The following is a 22625-nucleotide window of genomic DNA, read 5'->3' as shown; positions in this document are numbered from 1 at the left end:
CTAACATGTCTGCCTTTCACCCTCTGCAGACAATGGACTTTGCAGCCTGCCCCAGAGGAACAGGAGCCAGCCGGTGAGGAAGGAGAGCCGGCAGCTCAACAGACTGAGGAGGTGGTGAGAAGGAGGTGGTGCCTGATGCCTCGAGTGTACTGGCAGCGCCTGTCATTTGAGGACCTGCCGGACTGAGCATGTCGTCGAAGATTCCAGCTGAGCAGGGGGTCAGTGCGACGTGTCTGCTGGATCATGGTGCACCCGGCACCGCAGCGGTATGGGGGAGGCACCTGCTCTCGGTGGCCAGCAAGGTGACAGTTGCCCTGAACCTTTATGCCAAGGGGTCCTTCCAGGCACTGAGTGGGGACCTTCCCATAATCTCATAGAACATGGTGCACAGGTGCATCCACGCCATCACAGGGACCCTGTATGTCTACTCGGCACAATATATCAAATTCAATGTGGACCGAAGCCACCAGGATGCCCTGGCAGCGGGGTTCGCTGCCATCGTTGGGATGCCCTCGGTCCCGAAGGTGATAGAATCGTAGAATCATAGAATTTACATAGCAGAAGCAGGCCACCTGGCCCATCAAGTCTGCACCGGCCCCTACAAAGAGCATCCCACTGAAGCCCACATATCCACCCCATCCCCATAACCCAGTAACACCAACTTAACATTTTTTGGATGCTAAGGGCAATTTAGCATGGCCAATCCACCTAACCCGCACATCTTTGGACTGTGAGAGGAAACCGGAGCACCCGTAGGAAACCCACGATCAATGGATGCATGTGACCCTTTGGGAATTGGCCCATGACAGGTCGCTCTTCACAAATCAAATGAGGTTCCACTCGATGGACATGCAAATGATGTGTGACCATGAGCTGCACATCATGCACATCTGCGTCCAATACCTGGGCAATGTGTATGACGTCTTCATCCTGGAACACTCAACGGATCCTGACACCTTTGAGGCGCTCCTCCGGGTGAGTGGTTGGCTCTTGGACAACAAGGGTTATCCACTGCGGTTGTTGCTGAAGAAGCCTATCTGGAGGCCGCAGACCGACACGGAGACCCACTACAACGACGCCCATGCCGCGACCAGTGCCATGATCGAGCGGTGCTTCGGAATCCTGAAGATGTGGCTCAGGTGCCTGGACCTCTCTCAACATCTCCCCATAACGTCACGCAGCAGAGGGGAAACGTGCTGGTGGAGGGGGGTCAATACCAGGCCTCGTCCAATGAGGAGGATGTGGAAGAGGGTCAGGAGGGCAGGGCATGAGGCTGGGGCAGGCACAGGAGGCCGCATGAGATGCTCTAATCATCTCCAGGTTCACTGATTAGGGGGCCTGGCCGATGGTACGGAATCCCATCCCACAACCTGCAATCGCCTCCACCCCACCCCCCAGCTGACCGCCCCCTCCAGTGACCACCTGTCCTACACCAACCTCCCTCCCGTCCCACCCCTGCAACCCCCTCTGTGTTTCCTACCTGTGGCTGCGGGCCCTGGGTTGGAAGTAACAGCGGGCCTGGTCCGTGGGATAGAGGATGATGACAGCCCACTCTGCGATGAGCTCTGGTGCTCCCTGTCATTTGACAACGTCTGACTCCTGCCCACAGGAGCATTTTCCAGCCACCTGGGTAATCCCTGCATGTGAGCTGGCCATCCCATTACTCGGTCCCACTGAACCCTTGGAGTGCCGGTGGTGGGGACAGGATGTGAGGTGGGGGGCTGGGTGAGAGGGAGGGGTAGGCACGGGGTACCGGGACGATGTGTGTGTTCTGACCTAGGGTCCTGGCTCATGACCACCGCCACCTTTCGCCCATCTACCCCCCCCCAACCCCCCCCACAGTACCCCCTCTGCAGCCAACCCAGCTCAGCTCATCCCTCACACCCTGCTGACAGAGCACTGAGGCAGGTTGGAACTTTTATGCACAAGTGTTTATTTTACAAAGAATGTGTGAACATCTCTATAATGGTGTGTGCCCTAGCCTCTAATGTTATCCTTTGTGCTGCGCCCATGTCATCTTACCTGGTATCTACCTTTCTGACCTTAAGGCCCTATCGCAACATCTAGGTGGATCTCCAGGCGGTACATCAGGAGTGGAGGTGGCCTGCTGAGATTCCCGCCCTGTGAGCTGGGTCCCCTTGGTGGCTGGCCTCTGGAGCAACTGGGCCTGGATGGACCCGGTTGTCGCTCGGGTGTCCCAAGTGGCATGGTGCCATCCTATTCTGCCCGCTGCCCCTTGAATTTGCCAGGAACAGAAGGGGGGAATCGTGACATGTGGTGTTCCAACACTTCCCCTTTCAGAGTCACCGGCACGAACCCATCACCTCCTCCTCCCTCGGGGTGCCCGATGGCCCAAGGGCTACTCCGTGGGATGGGGGTGCGCTGAGGGCGACTTCCAAGGGCTCCCCCATCGCCTGGCACCACCATCACCTGGCACCACCAGTCCTGGAGGCCCGCTCTCATCTCGCTCGTGCCATGGAGCACATGGATTGGGCCACCTCCCTCTGGGACTGGCTTAGGTTAGCCAGCACCTGGGCAATACTGATGAAAATCGCTTATTGTCACAAGTAGGCTTCAATGAAGTTACTGTGAAAAGCCCCTAGTCGCCACATTCCGCCGCCTGTTCGGGGAGGCTGGTACGCCCTCAACCATAACCCACTGTGACTGAGCCAAGCTCTGCAGCGCTGCTGCAATGTCCAGGTGGCCTTTGTACATAGCTGCATGTGACAGGGCAGCCCTGTACTGTGCCTTGGCCATCGCCCGCACAGAGTGCCCCAGGCCTTAGACATCCTGACCTATGGCCGATACCTTCGCCCCCAAGGCCTCCTGTGCGGACACCACCCGTTCAGTGTTGGCCTCGGTGGCATGCATGGTCGATACTGCCTCCTGCCCCTGCAGGGGGTTGGACTCCTCCAACTGCATGTGCAGACGCTGGATGGTTGCTGACAGCCCCTTATGTGGTCCCTGGCTCTGTATCTGCACCTCCAGTGTCAACGGGCCGACCTTTCCAGAAGCCCGAGACCCATCTGGATGGCAGCTAGTCCCTGGGATCAGGCTGCCCTCCGACTGCCTGCCCCCTTGGGAATTCATACCTGTACCTGATGTACTACAGGAGCCTGTCCACTAATATGCCAACCGAGGTGAGTGTCTCTAGGATGATGGAGGGTGTTGAAGACAGCTGTGACAGGAGGTCAGTGTCGTCGCCAGATTTATGCTCTGGGGTGTCTCAGGCTGGCATTTGGGGGCTCTCCTTGCAATCCGTCATCTCCTTGTCGCTGGAATCTGCTTGGGGTTGGGGGTCAGGTGCGGGGGACACCTGGTCGCCAGGTGATCCTTCAAGACACAAGACATAACTCATGATTGATTGGCGGGTTGCGGTGGTGGGTGGTAGTGAGGAGGTGGTTGAGGGGTGGTGTGGGAGTGTGAGGGGTGATGATTTTTGATTTGATTTATTATTGTCACATGTATTAGTATACAGTGAAAGGTTATTGATTTGGGGGTGGTGTGGGTGTGGTGAGGGGATAGTGTGAGGTGGTCTGGGGGGCTGGCTTGGTAGAGGGGTATATATCCCTATAACCCCATATCCCCACGGATGGCATGGGAAACTGCAACCCAGCGGGACCTCACTTGGTTGCCCGATGCTGACCTCCACCTTGGCGACTGCCCTCTCTCCGGGCACATCAACCTGCTGCAGTAAGAGGCCACAGGTCCGGCGGTCCCCCTCCGGTATTCTCTCTCTCACGGCGGTTGTGGGCCACCTGTTCCTGAGGGTAGGGGACAGGTAAAGCACAGAATGAGACAGTCCGATGTGGGAGGAACAGGGGGTGGGAAGCTGGTGGCCTTCGTGGCCAGCGCACCCAGTCATGACATCCGGTACGGGTGTTGGCATGTGGTGCAGGTGGGGAGAACGCACACTGCCAGCGAGTGTGGCTCGGTCACCCTCCAGGTGGGGGCGGGGGTCGTTGGTTATGGGTGTTTGGGTTTGGGGTTGGTGCCAGGGGCACACTGCTGCCTACTCATCCTGGCTGCCCTGAGGAGACTTTTTCCGGCAATGCTGACTGGTCCTGGCAGTGGGCCCATGGCCTCTGCCACCTGCACCCAGGCCCGGTGTACGGCGGCTGGTGGCAGCCCCCTTCCCACCCCAGGAAACAGGGTGGCCCATTCTCCTCCATAGCGTGCAGCATGGTCCCCAGCTCATCATCCACAAACCAGCGTGCCGCTCTCTGTGCTGACATCTTGTTGGCTGGGATGAGTGCCTGTGTGTGTGTGGGGAATGGAGTACTAATATGCGGCTGCAGCTTGTCAGCCTCTTGAGTGGTAATCCTGACCCTGGTGAATCGGACGCTGTTTTTCATTCAGATCGATCGTGTTCCACATGGCGCCAGTGCTAGCCCATTAATGGCTGAGGAATTGATCTGGGTCCGGCCCCAATTTAGTTGTCGTTGAAGTCCAACAATTAAATCCCAGCGTAAACAATTAGCTTCTGAAACGGATAATCCCACCCATGGTGTTTTGATAGTTTGTGAATTGATGGGAATGTAAGGTATAGCATTTTGTTCTAATTTAATTAAAATGTTATTATTCAAAGAGTTACTCTGTTATAACTCCTGAATCATTCCTGTTCAGAGTTTTTGGACCAGGTAATGTTATTTGCACAGTCATTATATAAATGATTGTGCAATGGAACCAAGCACAAATGTGAAACAAAGATGAATTATGTGGTAGAAGCTCGAAAGGGGGTATACACTTTTTTCAATAAGACCACTTTGTTTCAAAAAAGATCATACGCAAAACCAGGAAAGGTTGTTTTATGTGTGTGAACAAGCTTTCCACCGCTCTTCCAAATCCAGGGAATTTCCTGGGCCAGCAGGTTCTGATGGCATGATCGCTGTTTTATAGGAACAGGAATAGGCCATTCAGCCCATTGATACTGCTTCACCGTTCAATACGGTCATAGCTTCAATGCCTTTTACACCCTCTACCCCCATATCCCTTTAAGTTATTGTTAATCAGAAACCCACCAATCTCTGCTTTAATCATATTCAATGACTGAACTTCCACAGCCCTCTGGAGGGTGGATAATTCCCAAGATTCACAACCCCCTGAGTAAAGACATTTCTCCTCATCTCGGGGAAGTGACTTCCCCCTAATTCTGAAATTGTTCTCGACTCCCCAACCAAGGTAACCACCTTCCCTACATCTAACCTGACTACGCCTTTAAAGTTTTATGAAAGCTCAAAAGTTTAAGGGGGCCAGAATGAAAACTGCTAAACTGAGAAAAATGAAGACGTGTTCTTGGTTACCAATTCTATCTCCAAGAATATGATTAATGCAGAAGTTAACTTTCTTAGAAGGAAGTGGGCTGGGGGGTAAGTGCACTCATGCAAGGAAGAAAAATCTCTGATGTGGGGCACAGGAAAACAAATGGGAGAACTACTAAACCACATGAATGTGAAATCTTTACCGCCTATTTTGCACAGAATGGTGGGATATGTTGGGTGGGATTCTCCGGTCTCCGACGCCGAAATCGAGTTCGGCGATCAGCTGGAGAATCCCAATTTGCGCCGAAATTGGGGGCGGCGCCACTTTTGCAATGCTCCGCCCTCTCAAAATCGCGAGTACGCCGCAAGCCCTATGGACGGCTTCAGAACGAGTTACCTGAGGCCCTCCCCTGATGCTCCACTTCCGATGGGCCGAGTTATCGATGGCATGGAACAACTTATCCTATTATTTTTGTGAACCCGGCATGGCGGCTGTGGACTGAGTCCAGTGCCACCACAGTCGATGGGGGAGCCGTTCCGCGGGCAGGGGTGCTTTGGTGGGGTCTGGGGTACTGGTGGGGTGCGGTCTGGGGGTGGCGAGCCTGGTCAAAGGGGGGCAGTTTTTGGCAGGCAGTGTCCGCGTGCGGCCGGCGCTATGTTGCATGGCACAGCGACCGCCGTGCGCATGCGTGGCCACGGATCCGGCAATTCTCCAGCTGTATCCGCAGGTAAAGCTTTATGCTGCGTGCCTGCTAGCCCCCTACCAGACGGAGGATCAGTGCAGCTTTTGCACTGTTTATTTGGACGTAAAATGCCACTGTTCCCACCCCGGCGTCGGCATTTAGTCTTCCAATCAGAGAATCCAGCCCGGTATTAGCAAATCCAATTTTGAAATTCATGAAATCTATTAATTAAATCTATTACATCACCATATCATTTGCATTACATCACCCCATCAGTTCCATTACATCACTCTATCATTCCTAACCTTGGCCCGAATTCTCCGGTGGTTACGATTCACTTTTCCCACCGGCAGCGTGGCCCTGCCCACTGGTTTCCCAGCGGAGTGGGGTGGATACAATGGGAAATCCCAATTACAAGAGGCGGGTCGATAGAACCCCGCCACCAGCGAACAGCGCACAGCCGATAAACACGTGACTGGGGACTAGAGTATCCAGCCTTTAGCTTCATTGGAGCTACCTTGTTAACTGAAGACATGTTCTTAGTAATGATATCCACTGCAGCGCGTAGACCGATGTCATGTATGATGTCTTGTGACATGAATCAGTGGGAAATTTTGGGTAGTACACAGGTTTAATATCAATTGTCCACTTAAGAGTCCCAATTGATGCCCAGGCAGGAAGGCTGTCCACAAACCTTCCCATCCTGGACTAAATTGGAGAAAGATACAAAGGTGATGGGATCTCCACCCTTCTGTCCAATCACACAGCCCCGCTGCCTCCAAACTTGCCGGGGGGGGGGGGGGGGGGGCAGGTGCATTAAATTCTGCCCATGTTCTCATTAACTTACATATGTCTCATACTTCTCATATTAATCGATTTTGGTGTTTTAGTTTAAGACCTGCCCACCAATGAGGCAACAACACTAAAGGCAACTTTTCTCAAGCTGTCCAAATTCAAACAGGACAAACCAGTCGGTGACAATTTCTGTACCAATTTTGGACACCCAGATTTAGGTTGTGGTGAGCAGCCTAAACATTCTTCAAAACCCAACAGCCAGATATGGTCTTCCTTCTAAAAATGTCAACATTACTACATTAACAGTGAAGCTGGGAGTAGATTATTGACTCACATGCTGGGTTCTAGTTTCATAGGCTACATATATAGAGTCATAAAGGTCTACAGCACAGAAAAGGCACTTCGGCCCATCGTATCTATTCCAGTCAAGAACAACCACCTAACTATTCTAGTCCCATTTTCCAGCACTTGGCCCATAGCCTGTTTGCCTTGGTATCGCAAGTGCACATCTAAATACTTCTTAAATGTTATGAGAGTCTGTTCCTCTACCATCCATTCAGGCAGCAAGTTCACCCTTTGGGTGAAGAAGATTTTCCTCACATCCCTCTAAACCACCCGCCCTTACTTTAAATCTATGCCTCCTGCTCATTCATCTCTCCACCAAGGAGAAAAGTTTCTTCCTATCTACTCTAAGTCCCTCAGAATTTTATACCACTCAATCATGCACAAAGAATCCAACCTTAAACCTAACCCTAACTCTAACCCTGCAGTTTCCACTGCTCCAAGGAAAACAACCCGAGTCTATCTAATCTCTCTTCATAGCTACAATCTCCAGCCCAGGAGGCAGCACAGTGGCACAGTGGTTAGCACTGCTGCCTTACAGCACCAGGGAGCCAGGTTCAATTCTAGCCTCAGGTGACTGCGTGGAGTTTGCACTTTCTCCCCGTGTCCTCCGGGGGCTGCGGTTTCCTCCCACAATCCAAAGATGTGCAGGTTAGATGAATTGGCCCTGCTAAATTGCCCCTTAGTGTCCAAAAGGCTAGGTGAGGTTTCTGGGTTACAGGGATAGGGTGGGACCTGACCCTAGGTTGGTGCTCTCTCAGAAGGTCTGTGCAAACTCGATGGGCCAAATGGCCTCTTTCTGCACTGTAGGGATTCTATGATTTTATGAACATCCTGGTAATTCCCCTCTGCACCCTTTCCAGTACTATCACACCCCTCCTAAAATGTGGATTCCAGAACTGCACACAATACTCTATATGTGGCCTAACCAATGTTTTATACAGTTCCAGCATAACCTCCCTGCTCTTAAACTTTATGCCTCTGCTAATAAAGGTAAGTATACCATATGCCTTCTTAACCACTTTATCCACCTGCTCTGCTACCCTAAGGGACTGGTGTTCCTGCACACCAAGATCCCGCTGTTCCTTGGTGCTGCCGTTTATCATGTATTCTCTTGGCTTGTTTGTCCTGCCCAAGTGCATCACCTCACACTTATCCAGATTGAAATCCATTTGCCACTGATCAGCCACTGAGAAGACCTTCTACATCCTTTTGTAATCTGGAGTGCACTTGCCTGAGAAAGTGATGGAGGCAGATTTTGTCATGGTTCTCATCTCACACACTCTCCCTTCTCTCTGTGGTAAGAACCAAACCAAAAAAGTGGGTAGCATGGTAGCAGTGGGCACATGAGTAGCAGTGGGTGGCATGGTAGCACAGTGGTTAGCACTGTTGCTTCGCAGCGCCAGAGTCCCAGGTTTGATTCCCGGCTTGGGTCACTGTCTATGCGGAGCCTACACGTTCTCCCCGTGTTTGCGTGGGTTTCTTCCGGGCGTTCCAGTTTCCTCCCACAAGTTCCGAAAGACGTGTTTGGTAGGTGAATTGGGCATTCTGAATTCTCCCTCAGTGTACCCGAACAGGCGCCAGAGTGTGGCAACTAGGGGCTTTTCACAGTAACTTCATTGCCATGTTAATGTAAGCATACTTGTGACACTAATAAAGATTGTTATTATTTAAACAATGGGAATGATTGTTAAGATGTCACAAAGGGAATGTATACAACCTATCGCCGAATATTTATTGCATTCAATAATTGCACCATACAAGTCTCCAAGATTTCTAAGAATTGGAGGTTATGTAGGATTAGTACATGTGCTTTGCTATCACTGTATTTTTCTTCTTGGGAAAAATGATTTCTCCAGCCTAAATGGGTGGCAGTCCTATTTTTCTGGATCTCCCATTCATCTGGATAGCTCATCATCTGTAAGGTTGTCAGTAGCCCATATAGAACAATGTTACAATTTTGCAAAAAGCTCTTGTTCTGTTTAGTGAGGAATTAATTTTGTTCCCAGCGAATCTAAGTGGAACTTATGGAGCCAGAAGATTCTTCAACTGTAAAGAGATTGCAGAGTGGTCCATTTAAATTGGTTTCCCCCAACTAACGAGCTTAATTAACAATTTTCCCCACTCATCACGAAATGTGGGTTGGAATCTCATTATCTAAAGATGACATGTGTGCCATGGCGTGGAGCATTGGTGTTTCGCCAAATCCAGAAAGTCACAGCATGACTTCACCACAAGGGACAATCTGTGTAGAAATGCTGGGGAATTAACATCAGCCTCTGATCAGACGTTCTAAATAGAACAAAGGAAGACTGGGAGACACCATAAGGTACAGATACCTCACTTTATATACATCCAGAATTATGTGGCTATTCAGATAAATACAGTTCCCCCATTAAAAATCATCAAAATAAACATTTATAGTGCCTACAGTAAAACATGTCCACAAAATCTCTCAACATTTGAGTTATTTTTTTACATTCTGTTTTTTAACATAACAAGCAGATGCACAAGTGGTCTTGGAGACCTTACTATGATGGTTGAAGCGGTCATAGATTTACCTCTGGAAACATGGGCCTACGAAGGAACATTTGCAAATGAATTGCTAGAGTTCAGCCCTTGATTACGTGAATTATACATTACATACACACAAACAAAAAGTCCCTTTTTTTGAAAAATATTTTTAAGTGACCTTCACAAAGTGCAGTTTATCTAATTAGCTGCAGAAGCTCTTTATAATTAAACATTTTACAAGGCCACGTAGCACAATACACTTAATGGAATTCACTCACTTTTATTTTTATTTTAAATAATTGCTTTGCACTTTCCCTTTTTGCAAGAGGCAAGCTCCTTCAGTGGCAATACATACTACAGTTCATTTACTAAATTATCATTGACAACTTAGTTATTTACAAAAATCAAACAATTCACAATTAGTGTTTTGGAAAGTACCCAGAGTCATTGGCATTTTTGAATTTCAATCCTGGTGTAGATATGATCCAGATGAAAATGACTAATGCTAACCTTGGACGTTTTTTGTTTATTCTTAATTTCTGATGCAGAGCACCTGACCATCTTGTACACAAGCAATAAGGGAAGATTAGCATTTGAATGGCGAAGTCCCTCTTTTCTATACATCAATATCAAACTTTTTACTAGGTTGAGTTTGAACACATGTCCCAGAGCCATGAATGATGCACTACTAAATCTCCCCAGGAGAAGCAGGTTTCCTTTGCCAGGGTATATTTAATTCTTATTTTGCCGACAAAACAACAGTGATTTTTAACAGTACCATGTTGCCAATGATGTGTTGAGGGACATTGTGGAAACATGAGAAGTGTTAGATAATGTAAGTTTGTTCTTTCTGGAGCATACAAGTTAGAGCCAAATGTGTTCTGTTCCCGTTAGCACAAGCTCTCCATTACCCAAACTTCTCACTAATTACTAGATGCTGCTACAGATTTTGGTATGTCTAGGAACATCACAGTCAAGTGATTCCAAACAGATGCTGCCAAAGTCCTCCATGTCATTTGACAGTCAGCAATGCATTAAATAGTGGCAAAAATTGCAAGGCCACACCAGCTGCTGCTCCACCTCGACAGGAGCAAACAGCCCCACTAAAATGTGAATTTTAGCATAGAACCGTAATTATTCAATCTAATTGATCATGGTGATCTTTGTAATAGAATGTATACTTTGAACCAATGTGATGTCGATTTATTTTCGGAAAATGACTAAATTGTACTCCTCATCCTTATCCCAGGCATTGGCTCTATGTTATCTGGAAGAGTTGAGTGCAGAACTGACCAGTTTTAACACCTGTCCCTCATTCAAGAAACATAATGTGAACAGTTCAATTCATCCTTATAAATCAGAGATCAACTGATTGTCATGTCTCCATGACTCCAGAGTTCTGAAATATGAAATGATTTCTTCTTCCATCGAATTCAACAGTTTAGTTTAACTTCTTTGGTTGGACGTTACCATATATCCTTCCTAAAACAGGCAGATTGTGACATTTTTAACGCATTATTATGTGATTTCACCCATGTGAACTATCTCAGCAAATGGCTCCCAGTTTTAATTTTATCTTCTCATTGAAGATAACTTGTAACGTGATCTACCTACCATTGTGTGGTTAATAGAAGGTTGTTGACATTGGATCTTTGCAAAATCATTATCGTTGGACTAGAATAAATCTATTGATTTTTCTCCTTCCAAATATTGAAAGGTATGATGTTGTGTGTGGACTTGACCTTGTTTTTGTGCAGTGCGTTGGAGAATATGCAATGCATCTTACCCTGAAAAACCTTTAAAATGGTGAACTCTGACTCAAAAGTAACAGATGGGCTTACATTTATATTTAAGATGCTTTGCTGTTCATATCAGCTATATCATTTTTGATGTAATAAAATGGTCTATTGCTAAGGACTCTGAGTTCTTTGAGTAGTCTATTGTTGAACATTCTACAGAACTGTGGCAATTACTGAGGAACAAAGAAATAGGAAAGACTCCTCTCACCATCTGGGTAAGGCAACACTGACTTAATACACAGCTCATGAACACGACAGACATGTATTTACATCTCAGAGACAACACTGGCTACTCCCCATTAATATTGTATCCTGGGGATCAAGCTCACACCTAACTTTTTTGAAAAAATGTAAATAAAAATGATTTCATCTGTACAGCAGGTATTTACAAAGAACATTTTGTTATTTGATTCACATTTCTATTACTGTAGGAACTGGTTACATATAGATGTGATTATCGTCACACCCTTCCTCCACCATAGATTGACTCAGCCACCAGGCCCCCAGCAATGAGTAGGAAGAGCAATGAATTTGAAGGTTCTGTGCTGTCTATCACTGTTTTGTGTGGGCTGTTAGGAACAGTCACAGTCTGAAAAATAATGACCACAACACAAGCAAACCTCCTGGCATTAAAGATATGATTAGATGTCAATGGAACTTAGTGATGACATTCTCATGAAGGCGGTTACTTATTCTTGCTTGTTTTCCATCTGGGTAACCAAGAAAACAGATGATTTGAGATTTTAAGATGCAATTTATTACAAAACTGCTTTCAAAGGGGAAACATCCCAGTGCTCAGATGGCCAGTCTTGGGAAACTGAATTTATGCTCATCAAAGTGAAAAATGTCAGTGTTACGAGTGAACTGCTATAATTTTTTGAATTTAATGTTACTATTGGGCACTTTGGGGACAGGTACAATATGGATTAAATGCAAGCTAAAACCCCTTCCGTACTTCCCTCAGCATTGTATCTCAACCTGATTTACATCCAATGCACCAGCATTCCTACTGAATTCATTTGTGGACACCTTTTAGTGCGAATAAGAGTTCAAACAGTTCTCAGAACAAAAAGACCAGCCTGTTCAGGTACAAGAGATGAAATGACAGTGTTGCACTTCATTACTTTCACCCAATCTTCGTAGAGGAAGCTCCTTTAAGATAAGTTTATATTTGCCAGTGAGAAAGTCCAGTGAATGGAGAACAACTGGCATTTGATCTTTGCGGGTTTCCCTACTTTTTCACTAATACAGTAAAAAGATTCTACATTTTACCACTGGATCCTGTTGCTAGTTCATTTAATAAATAGCAAACAATATCTTTAAAGCATTTTGGAGACATCTAACAGCAGATAATTGGAAGAACACTTAATTAAAATAGCAATATAACCCAGAATATGCTGCTTGCGATATTAGCTTAAATGATTGACATTTCTCTGCCACTACTTTAATGCATATATTAATCTATTTATTTTAAATGGGTTAATGCCACCACTAGGCTAGCAGAGAGTGTCATACAAATATGTGTCCATTAATATTGTTATTCAACAATAACTAATAATCTAGTTTCTTACTGTATATTAATATAGTAAATTTAACCTAAACAAGAGTAAAGACTGGAAATTGAATTTGTAGGTTTTACTACAATGTTAAATAATTCAAAATGTTAAAGATAGTAAGTGTATTGGTGTTTCACCTTGTGCATTGTACAGGCCACTACTTTGGGGGTCAGTTTAGCTCAGCTGGCTAGACAGATGGTTTGTGATGTAGAACAAGACCAGCAGTGTGGGTGCAATTTCTGTACCGGCTGAGGCTTTTCATAAAGGCCCTGCCTTCTCAAGCTTGCCTCTCACCTGAGGTTAAACCGCCACCAATCAGCTCTCCCCCTCAGAGGGGAAAACAGCCTATGGTCACCAGGGACTATGGCAACTTTACCTTACCGTGTGCCTTGTTTTGATATGCAGATGTGGAACATTACAGTTCCCACAGAGGATCTTCAATCTTGACCATTATCACAGCAATCCCTCATGGATTGAGGTGGCAATGGATTGCTTGCTTGCCATTTTATCTCATTGGCTGGTCTTGTAGATTGGAAGGTATTAACACCATCTTTGGCATACAGTCATTTGGGGTAGGGGTGGTGATGATGGGCACAGAAATTAAGGTGATCCACTGTTAGACTTTGAACAATGGCTACGCTTTCAGTCAGAGAGCAACATATGGAAACAGGGAACTCAAAGAAATGTTGATAAAATTAACTGAAGGAATGTTAATGGGCAGAATAGTTAGAAAATAACAAGACGCTATCACTTGTCATCATCAGCATTTTTGTGATACATGAAGCATTTTGAGAACTTTTATTTCAGTAAAAGTAGCGAGTTTAAGAATGGTATTAGGGCTAGCAACATTTTCTCGATAGTTTATACTGAACTGAACTGAGTAGATTTTTCTCATGTTGCAAATCATATGATTTTCAACTTGAGTCTTATCAGAGCCAACCTTAAGTGAAATCATTGTTCGACATCATATACATTTGAAATTGTAGCCACAGACCCATTAAAAAATGAGTAGAGAGAGTGCTAATGATCAGATTGGCCGTTGAGGAAAGAATCAGAATAATTTGGATTGTTTAACAGGCAGATGAACACATTAGCCTCTACTTGTAAAGAGAATTCCCCATGACAGTTCAAAATATTTGTTTTTAAGGGATTCCATTCAGATTGAAAGTGATTACGTTGTGGATCAGCAAATAATCTCTAAGATTTACAGTAGCAACTAGCCAAGATGACATTACCTGTTCCTCTCCTGGCCACTGTCTCATACTGAGCCAAGCTGTTTATTAACTTCTTGTCATATTGGACCCTGAGCTGGCCTTCTGACCATATAGATCCTCTCCCTCACCAAGGCAACCTACTTCCAGCTCCATAATATGGCCACTCTCCACTGCAGCTGACACTCCCATCTCCTATGCTTCATAAACAGATCAAACTCTGCTGTCTGTATGCTAACTTGCACCAAGCCCGGTTCACCCATTGTCCCTGCACTAGCTGATATGCAATGTTGCCAAGACACCAATATTTAAGTTCTAGACTTGTATCCTTTGTTCAAATTCTTTCATGGCCTCACTCCACCCTTTCTCTGTAACTTACTGTCATTGTCTGAGAACTTTGCCTGCCTCCATACCTGAAATTTTTGTGTGCCTTCCTGACATAATTTGCCCCACAGTGACATCTGTCTCGGCCCTAAACACTGTCATCCCCCCTCCCCAATAAATAAATGTACTGCCTCTCCTATTAACCACTCCTTAAAACCTCTTTGATCAAGCATGTGGTCACCTGTTCTACTATACTGGCTCAATGTCAAATTTAGTCTAATTTCATTCCTGTGAAACGTCTTGGCAGGATTTACTAGAAAGGTGCTAAATAAATGAATGCAATTTAAGCCCAAACAATGTATTTATACTGTATGTTTTTTGTCACAACGCCTTTATAGGTGAGTTGAGAACTAAATGGGCGTCATCAATATGGACCTGTACAGAAAGAGAGATAGTAACCCATAAATGCAGGTAACCATGCAGGTGCTTCTCAAATTGAGGCTTAACAAGACCAGTAGGCGATCAGTCCTCGCAATGAAATTAAGTGAATTAGTGGATGTCCACGTGAGGACAACAGAGTGTAGAAAATATTTACATTTTATATTTTTATCATCTGTAAATTGATGGAATGTAAAGTTTAGCCACGGTCTGGGGTTGGTAACTCAGAATCTGGGCTACTCGCTCTCCCCGACTGTCCTTGTTGTGAAACCCCACTACTGTCCAATTCTATGACAGAAACAGCGCTCAGCTGCCACTATGTCGATGGGAGCCAGACCAGGCACCACAAAGGACTCCCACTGACTGGATGAGGAACCTTGAGATCCTGGACATCCAACTCCGCGGCAGTGTGAGCGGCCAGCGTCATGCTCATGGAGCAAAGAGACACTGCAACCTGTTGCCCAACACGTCCGTGGACAGGTGAACACTGTTTATCAGCAACTGAATTAAATCAGGGTCAACTAATCCGATCCGCTACCAGTCGTTGCAACATTGTCAATGCTCCCCCTAGGTTTAGAGGTGCAAGAAAGGGTTTCACAAGAAAATGATCCCATTTTTAGTGTTTTTTTCTTTGGAGATGGGTTTGTTAGCAGACCCTGGAGAATGATATTGATTCAAGTGCCTGCAACCTTCAGACGGACGGAGGTGGCTCCTTCTAAGCAGGTGGCTGCTACAATCATCGCTCTCCGTCTTTGGTGTTTGAACTTCAATATATAACAGAAACTGTGTTCGCAACCAGCCTCGAGAAGCCTTTGTTTGAAACGCGTGTGAAATTGGCCTCAACCCCCCCCCCCCCCCCCCCTCCCTGACACAACAGTGCGCTGGGCTGTGTGATGTTGACCGCATTTCAACAACCCAAAGGGGTCTGAGACCTCAGCGAGATATCGTGTGAGACCTCAACGAGGCAGAGGTGGATCTGTTACAAAGCACTGAGGTCCGACCCAGAAATTAGGCCAAATCCAGTCTTGCGAGTTGGCGCAACTCTTGACTAAGCACAATGCTGGAAGTATTCAGAGCCTTGGGCAGCATTGTCAAAATGATGGTCCTGATTTTTTCCCACAAGTTTCATCGAATTGTATCATGAACTGGGCTGATAATTCCCGGTCCAGAGGTGAATATCATCAGTAAGATGCTACTGGGTCTAATCATTGAGATCCCCCCACCAAAAAAAACCCACAAGGGAAACAATAGGTTAAACCTATGGATTTAAACATTCAGACACGGTTTGTTAAATCTTCTAGTTTCTGATGAGTAGGGTGTCGGTTTAATCGGGAATACAGGGAACACAAACCCAAGCAGCTACCTTTAATTCTGAACTTGATGTTGGTAAACAGTCAAAGACCCCGGTTTGCAAGTTGCACATGTTTGTAAACAATCACAAAACCTGCATTGAAAGTTGCACCCTGTCCGTCTCTGGCTTAAAAGGCGCGAAACTGATCTGAGGACACAATTCCTAGAGCAGAATTTCAGGCATTTGAAAATCACTGCCCATCACTATGTATTCTCACCATGTATTTCTAATTTTAAAGGTATTTCAGGACTTTCATGAAGCGCATTTCAAGTAAAGTCCTAACTTGCCAAAACATTGAGGAATAAATTCACAACTCTGATTCATTCTCCGAGTCGTGCTCAGTCTCTGCAGGCAGAATGTGCGACGCGCAGGCGGCACGCGGAAATGTAAACATGTAGTCAGTGAGTTCAACCCGGGTTTTTAAATGTTTACCTATTGTCAGTGGCAGAAAAAAATGTAAGCGATTTTCTCTATGCAGCCCCCCCCCCCCCGCTCCCCGTTCATTAGTTTTGCAGTTTGGGGAAAACAGTGTTGATCAGGGAGGGGATCCTTTCCCGCCTAAAATCAGTTTACGTGAGAACTAGTTTTCTTCCAAGGGGGCACTTGGAGTTCTTAAAATTCACTCTAATGTGTTTAAGAGCATTGCATCTTTTCATGCTGGATATCCAATTTCCGAAAACTGTTACCTGGTTGGCAGTGGGGTTGCATTTTAATTTGAAACTGGGCCAATGTGAACTCTGGGGGAAGGAATGCAGCTTGTGCGAGTATACAGTTATCTGATTCCTCCTACTCATTATAGGAAATAGATATGCAATCAAATGTATATTTTGTGCACTTGACTTTAAAGCAGCTTTACAAAGCTAGCGACATCTAACCCGGCCTAAACGCAGCGATATTCTGGTGTGTAAGTCTTCATTGCAAAGAGGGACGGCTCCATTCATCATCCTGGGGGCCAGGCCAGGCCTGTCAAGTCAGTTTGGTAGGCTGTCCAGCCCCAGGGAGGCCGCGTGCTGCTTGGCTCGGAGCCGGAGGTTTTCAATACTTGTGGTTTTGCTGTTGAGGTTGGGCAGGGCACTGGATGCCTGCAGGATGGGGCTGGACCACACTTGCTGGGCGTGCGAGAGCGACTGGTAGTAGGACTGGCAGTGGAGAGAGCCGATGGGGGCCACATTCATATTCATGCCCAGGTACGGCATAGCAGGCGGGCTCCCCATGTCAAAGGAAGAGTAGTGAACGAGGTTGTTAGTGGCTGCCATGTGCTGACGGAACTGCTCTTGCAGCCGGAAAAGGCTGAGAGGAGACGAGGAATAGGAGTGGGTTTGTACCAGGTTACTCCCGCTGCTCGATGCAGGCGTCCCTGCCGTGTTAGTCGGCGAATCTATAAGACACAATGGGAAGAGGGAAGGGGGGGGGGGAGGAGGAGTAAACATTTAGTCTTTCCTTGTTCATGTTTTAAGTCATGGAGGGTTTTATTTTTTCTCATGTTAAAATTGAAACAACAGGCATTTATATTGTCCAACTTTGCGATTTCAACTCTTGTTGCACACTAACATCCAAAACGCAAGCAGGGCCCATGCCTATGCTCCATGGAGGAACCTGCTGCAGGAGAAAGAAGCAAATTACTGCGGTTGCTGGAATCTGAAACAAAAACAGAAAATGCTGGACAATCTCAGCAGGTCTGACAGCATCTGTGGAGAGAGAAGGGAACTAACGTTTGGATGACTGTGTCAAAGCTGACAGTGGTTGGGTGCAACACATAAACCCTGTCTGTTTGATTCTGTTCTGTGGATGTGGGGCACCTCAGAAAAACTGCATCTAGCGCCCATTCCTCAGTTGCCCCGAGAAGACAGGGGCGGGCCTCTATTTGAATTCTTGGGGAGTTGTCAAGTCTGGGGAAACTTGTTGGGAGTTGAATTCCAGTGTGATCCTACCCTAGGGTGAAGGTCCTACCCGAGATGTATCTCTCCCCTATATTCTCCCCACTGGTCACCCGAAAGGAGGAATCAGGTGTGGGGGGGGGGGGGGGGGGTTGTTGGAGAGGAGACTTACATCACACTGCAGTTTACTATTGAAGAACAAATGCGGACGTGTGGGGCTGGATTGCCACTCAGACCTCAATCAAAGTTTGTGCCAGTGAAAGGGACTTAAGTGGTTCCACTCTCAGGTCCGCCCTGGTCTGCAATTAATTCAAACGCTGCTCAGGTCCATACACCTGTTAGGCACGGAAATCCCTGCAGTTTGGAGTCAAACAAAGGGCTTATCAGTCCTGACAGCGCCCGCTCTCATTCGCCTGCACTTGAAACCTGACCGGCTGTCACAAAACCAATCACTGGAAATGTGAGCTTTATCTGATCAAAACCAATGTGACACCGACGCCAGGAGATTGAGTGGAAAATCCCACCCAAACCTTTTTCACCCCTTCACTTCATTAAGGGATGGGGGGGGGGGGGGGGGGATTTTGAACCACTAAAGTGCCGAGCTTTTCGAATCAGAGGCCACAAGGAACCATCAGAAGCTGCCGAGCACAGACTATAAAGGGACTCATTGATTCAAAGGGGATCAGAGCAATGCAGGACATTAGCCATCAAACAATCATATTTCCTTCAGTTACTGCTGCACATGAATCTGTGCGTGTCCAGGCACCAACATCCAGACATGGGTCTGATTGGCGACTGATTCGGCAGCCTCCTGGTAACCTGCTTTGTCCACGTGTTCAAATTCTGCTAATTTTAATATCTCTAAGTTCTCCCCACCCCAACCCCATTGCTGATTATTCTTTCCCTTGTGCTCTCTATTGTCAACAGAAATAAATTGTTTCCCGCTTCCTCCCCGCCCATGTCCTGACGCAACAAAAGGAGGCCATTCGGTCTATCACGTCCATGCTGGCTTTCTGCACAGCAATCAAATCAGTCTAACCCCCCCCCTCCCCACCCCAGTCCTTCAAGTTTATTTCCCTCAAGAGCCATCCGATTTCCCTTTGAAATCACTGACGGTCTACACTTCCAGCGCCCTGGTAGGCACCAAGTTTCAGGATCTTACCTCTCCCTGCTTTAAAAAAATGTTCTGCCTCACACGCTCCTGTATTTCTTGCTTAAACTGTTAAATATGTGACTTCTAGTAAGATCAGCTATTTGGAACAGATTTTCCTTGTCGGTCTTATCTAAATTGTCATAACCTCCTCTCAATGCCCCAAAAGTCAACGCCAGCATCTGGAAACTAACCTTGATGTTAGTTACATCTTGTATTTTTGCACAAGATACATCTGAACCTGCTGAATCGCACGAGCGAAGAAACAAGACGGGAGGGGCAGGTTTCTGTAGTTGCCAACACTATCGGTCTCCAGACTTTTACCTTGAGAGTTCACAGAATAACAGAATTGTTACAGCACAGAAGGAGGCCATTTGGCCCATCGTGTTAGCACCAGCTCTCCCAATGAGCAATTTACCCAGTGCCATCTCCCTATCGCCTGGCACATTCTTCAATTTCAGATAACAGTTAATTCCCTTCTGAATGCTTCAAGTGAACCTGCCTCCATCACACTCTCAGGCAGGACATTCCAGACCCTAACCACTGGCTATGTGTGATTTTTTTTCCTCATATTGCCCGCTTGCTTCTTTTGCAGTTATTTTAAAACTATTTCTGATCCTTTTATGAGGGGAACAGTTTCTCCCTATCTACTCTGTCCAGATTCCGCATGATTTTGAATAGCTCCATCAAATTTCCTCTCCGCTATCTTTTCTCAATCCCAATTTCTCCAATATATTTTTCATAGAATTTACAGTGCAGAAGGAGGCCATTCAGCCCATCGAGTCTGCACCGGCTCTTGGAAAGAGCACCCTACCCAAGGTCAACACCGCCACCCTATCCCCATAACCCAGTCACCCCACCCAACACTAAGGGCAATTTTGGACACTAAGGGTAATTTATCATGGGCAATCCACCTAACCTGCACATCTTTGGACTGTGGGAGGAAACCGGAGCACCCGGAGGAAACCCGGGTTTGAAGTTTGCAGACACGGGGAGGATGTGCAGACTCCACACAGACAGTGACCCAAGCCAGAATCGAACCTGGGACCCTGGAGCTGTGAAGCAATTGTGCTATCCACAAGGCTACCGTGCTGCCCAGTTTTCATAAATTAGATGGATTGGCCATGCTAAACTGCCCCTTAGTGGCCAACCGTTAGGTAGGGGGTTATGAGGATAGGGCCTAGGTAGGGTGTTCTTTCATGGGATCAGCGCAGATGCCTCCTTCTGCACTGTAGATTCATACTATCACCATGATTCCACCAACTTGTCTGTGTCCTTTTGAAGTTCTACACTGTCTTCCTCACAGTTCACCATACTTCCAAAGCCTTGTGTCATCTGTACATTTTGAAATTATGCCCTGTAGTTCTCAATGATGTTTTACCCGAGCAGCTCCTTCCCAGATCCACTCTGGCCGTTTCTCCCCTCTGCGGAGTTTATATTTTCTTCGGTCAGGAAGAGCTTTAATGACAATTTTGCAGGATTTAAAGGGGGGTGAATACTTTGTCACGCTGTAATATTAATTTAATGAAGGATAAGAGGGAGGTGTGTTGGAATTTGCTATATTCATGTATTTCCAACTGGTCGTGGCCTCAAATGGCAGGGGGTTTGGGGACTGAAGTGTAGACAGATTAGAATGAGAGAGCAGTGGAGTTTAAATGGGGTGTTGGAATTGGCACGTCATTCTTAAACAATTCGAACCTGCAACCCTGAGTATGTGATTTAAAGTCTTGATTCAGAGCTGGCCCTGGATTAACAAACAAAGCCGGGATTGCAATCTGAGTGAATTTGGAATGACTGACAGCATTGGGTCCCAGATGCAGAGTCACATATAAATAACCCAAAAATGTGCAGGTCAGGTGGATTGGCCGTCCTAAACATTACCCCTTAGTGCCCAAAAATGTGCATGTCAGGTGGATTGGCCCTGCTAAACATTGCCTCTTAGAGTCGAAAGATATGTAGGTCAGGTGGATTGGCCATGCTAAACATTGCCCCTTAGCGTCCAAAGACGTGTAGGTCAGGTGGGGTCACAGAGGATGGGAGGAGATGGCCTGGGTAGGGTGCTCTTTGGAAGGGTGGGTGCTTTTCGATGGGCCAAATGGCCTCCTTCTGCACTGTGGGGATTCCATGGGTCACAGAACAAATCAAGCCCATTTCGAAACTCCCAAATTCAAATATTTCAGTGTAAATGTCCGACTTTTGAAAAATGGATTTGAAAATGTCAATCCCCCCAAATTTGAACAGAAAGTCATATTTACCTGATTTCGGGCTTCCCCGTTTACAGATTGTGGCCTTGCTCTCAGGGCTGCAGGCCTTCTCCTGCTTGAACTCCTCGGCGGGTGATTTGAACTCCCGCTCCCTGTCCGTCTGCTCCTCTGCTGAAGATTCGCTGTCTGACTGCTCGGCCGACGTGACGTTGAGCTCGATGTTGATGGGCTCGGCCCCGGCGCTGCGTGGCTCGCTGGCCTCCGAACAGCCCTGTGTTTCGGTGGCTGGCCTCGGCGCTTTCGCTTCATCTTGGCTCATTTCGGCCTCTTTCTGTTTCTGGAGCTGCTCTTTCTGCAGGCTGCGCTGCTTCTTCCGAAACTTGGCGCGGCGGTTTTTAAACCAGACCTGAACATTCAAGAAACAGATGGCAAGACGCGATCAGCATGACTTTGCCGCGATTTCCTTTAAATACTGTAAGCACTGAGGAGGATTGCATGGAACGTGAAAAGGAAATGGTCAGGTTGATGGGGGTGGCTGGACAATTTAGTGCAGAAGTGTGAAGTGATTCATTTTGGTAGGAAGAATACAGAGACAATGGGGACAAAGTTAACACTCATCGGTGCCTGTACATGTGTATGAATGGTTGAAAGTGGAAAGACAGGTTGAAAGAGTGGGTAATAAATCGTACAGCACTCTGGGTGGCACAGTTGTTAGCACTGCTGCCTCACAGCTCCATGGACCTGGGTTCAATTCTGGTCTTGCGTGACTGTTAGAGTTTGCACTTTCTCCCTGTGTCTGCCAGGGTTACCTCCGGGTGCTCCACTTTCCTCCCACAGTCCAAAGGTGTGTAGGTTAGGGGGATTGGCCATGCTAACCTTCTCCTTAGTGTCTAAAAATGTGCAGGTGGGGTTACCGGGATAGGCAGGGCAGTAGTCCTGAGGGATGTGTAGATTCAATGGGCCGAATGGCCTCCTTCTGGCCTGCAAGGTTTCAATGGATTCTATGGATATGGATAAACAAGGGAGTTATGTTAAACCTGGATAAAAACACTGGGTTGGCCTCAACTGGACTATTGCATCCAGTTCTGGGCACCACACTTTAGGAAGGATTAAACAGGGT

The 22625-nt window shown here is 46.8% G+C and overlaps 1 protein-coding gene across 5 annotated transcripts in view; it reads right to left on the bottom strand.

Moving 5' to 3' along the window:
* Positions 1 to 17083: 17083 nt before the first annotated feature.
* Positions 17084 to 22625, bottom strand: part of LOC140426196 (diencephalon/mesencephalon homeobox protein 1-like) — a 52197-nt gene continuing 46655 nt past the window's right edge. For 2 of the 5 annotated variants that reach the window (XM_072510679.1, XM_072510675.1), the window contains exons 4-5: positions 21557 to 21911; positions 17084 to 17652 (exon numbers count right to left, since the gene is read on the bottom strand). In XM_072510679.1, the coding sequence (XP_072366780.1) occupies positions 17246 to 17652; positions 21557 to 21911 (762 nt within the window). In that variant the 3' untranslated portion in view covers positions 17084 to 17245. Of the gene's footprint in view, positions 17653 to 17758; positions 17913 to 21556; positions 21912 to 22625 lie in introns of those variants that run through there. The other 3 variants (XM_072510676.1, XM_072510677.1, XM_072510678.1) reach the window with 3 other exon arrangements.

Source organism: Scyliorhinus torazame, chromosome 7 (assembly GCF_047496885.1).
Source record: "Scyliorhinus torazame isolate Kashiwa2021f chromosome 7, sScyTor2.1, whole genome shotgun sequence".
In the NCBI taxonomy this organism is placed as follows: Eukaryota; Metazoa; Chordata; class Chondrichthyes; order Carcharhiniformes; family Scyliorhinidae; genus Scyliorhinus; species Scyliorhinus torazame.
This window is presented reverse-complemented; position numbering and strand designations above follow the sequence as displayed.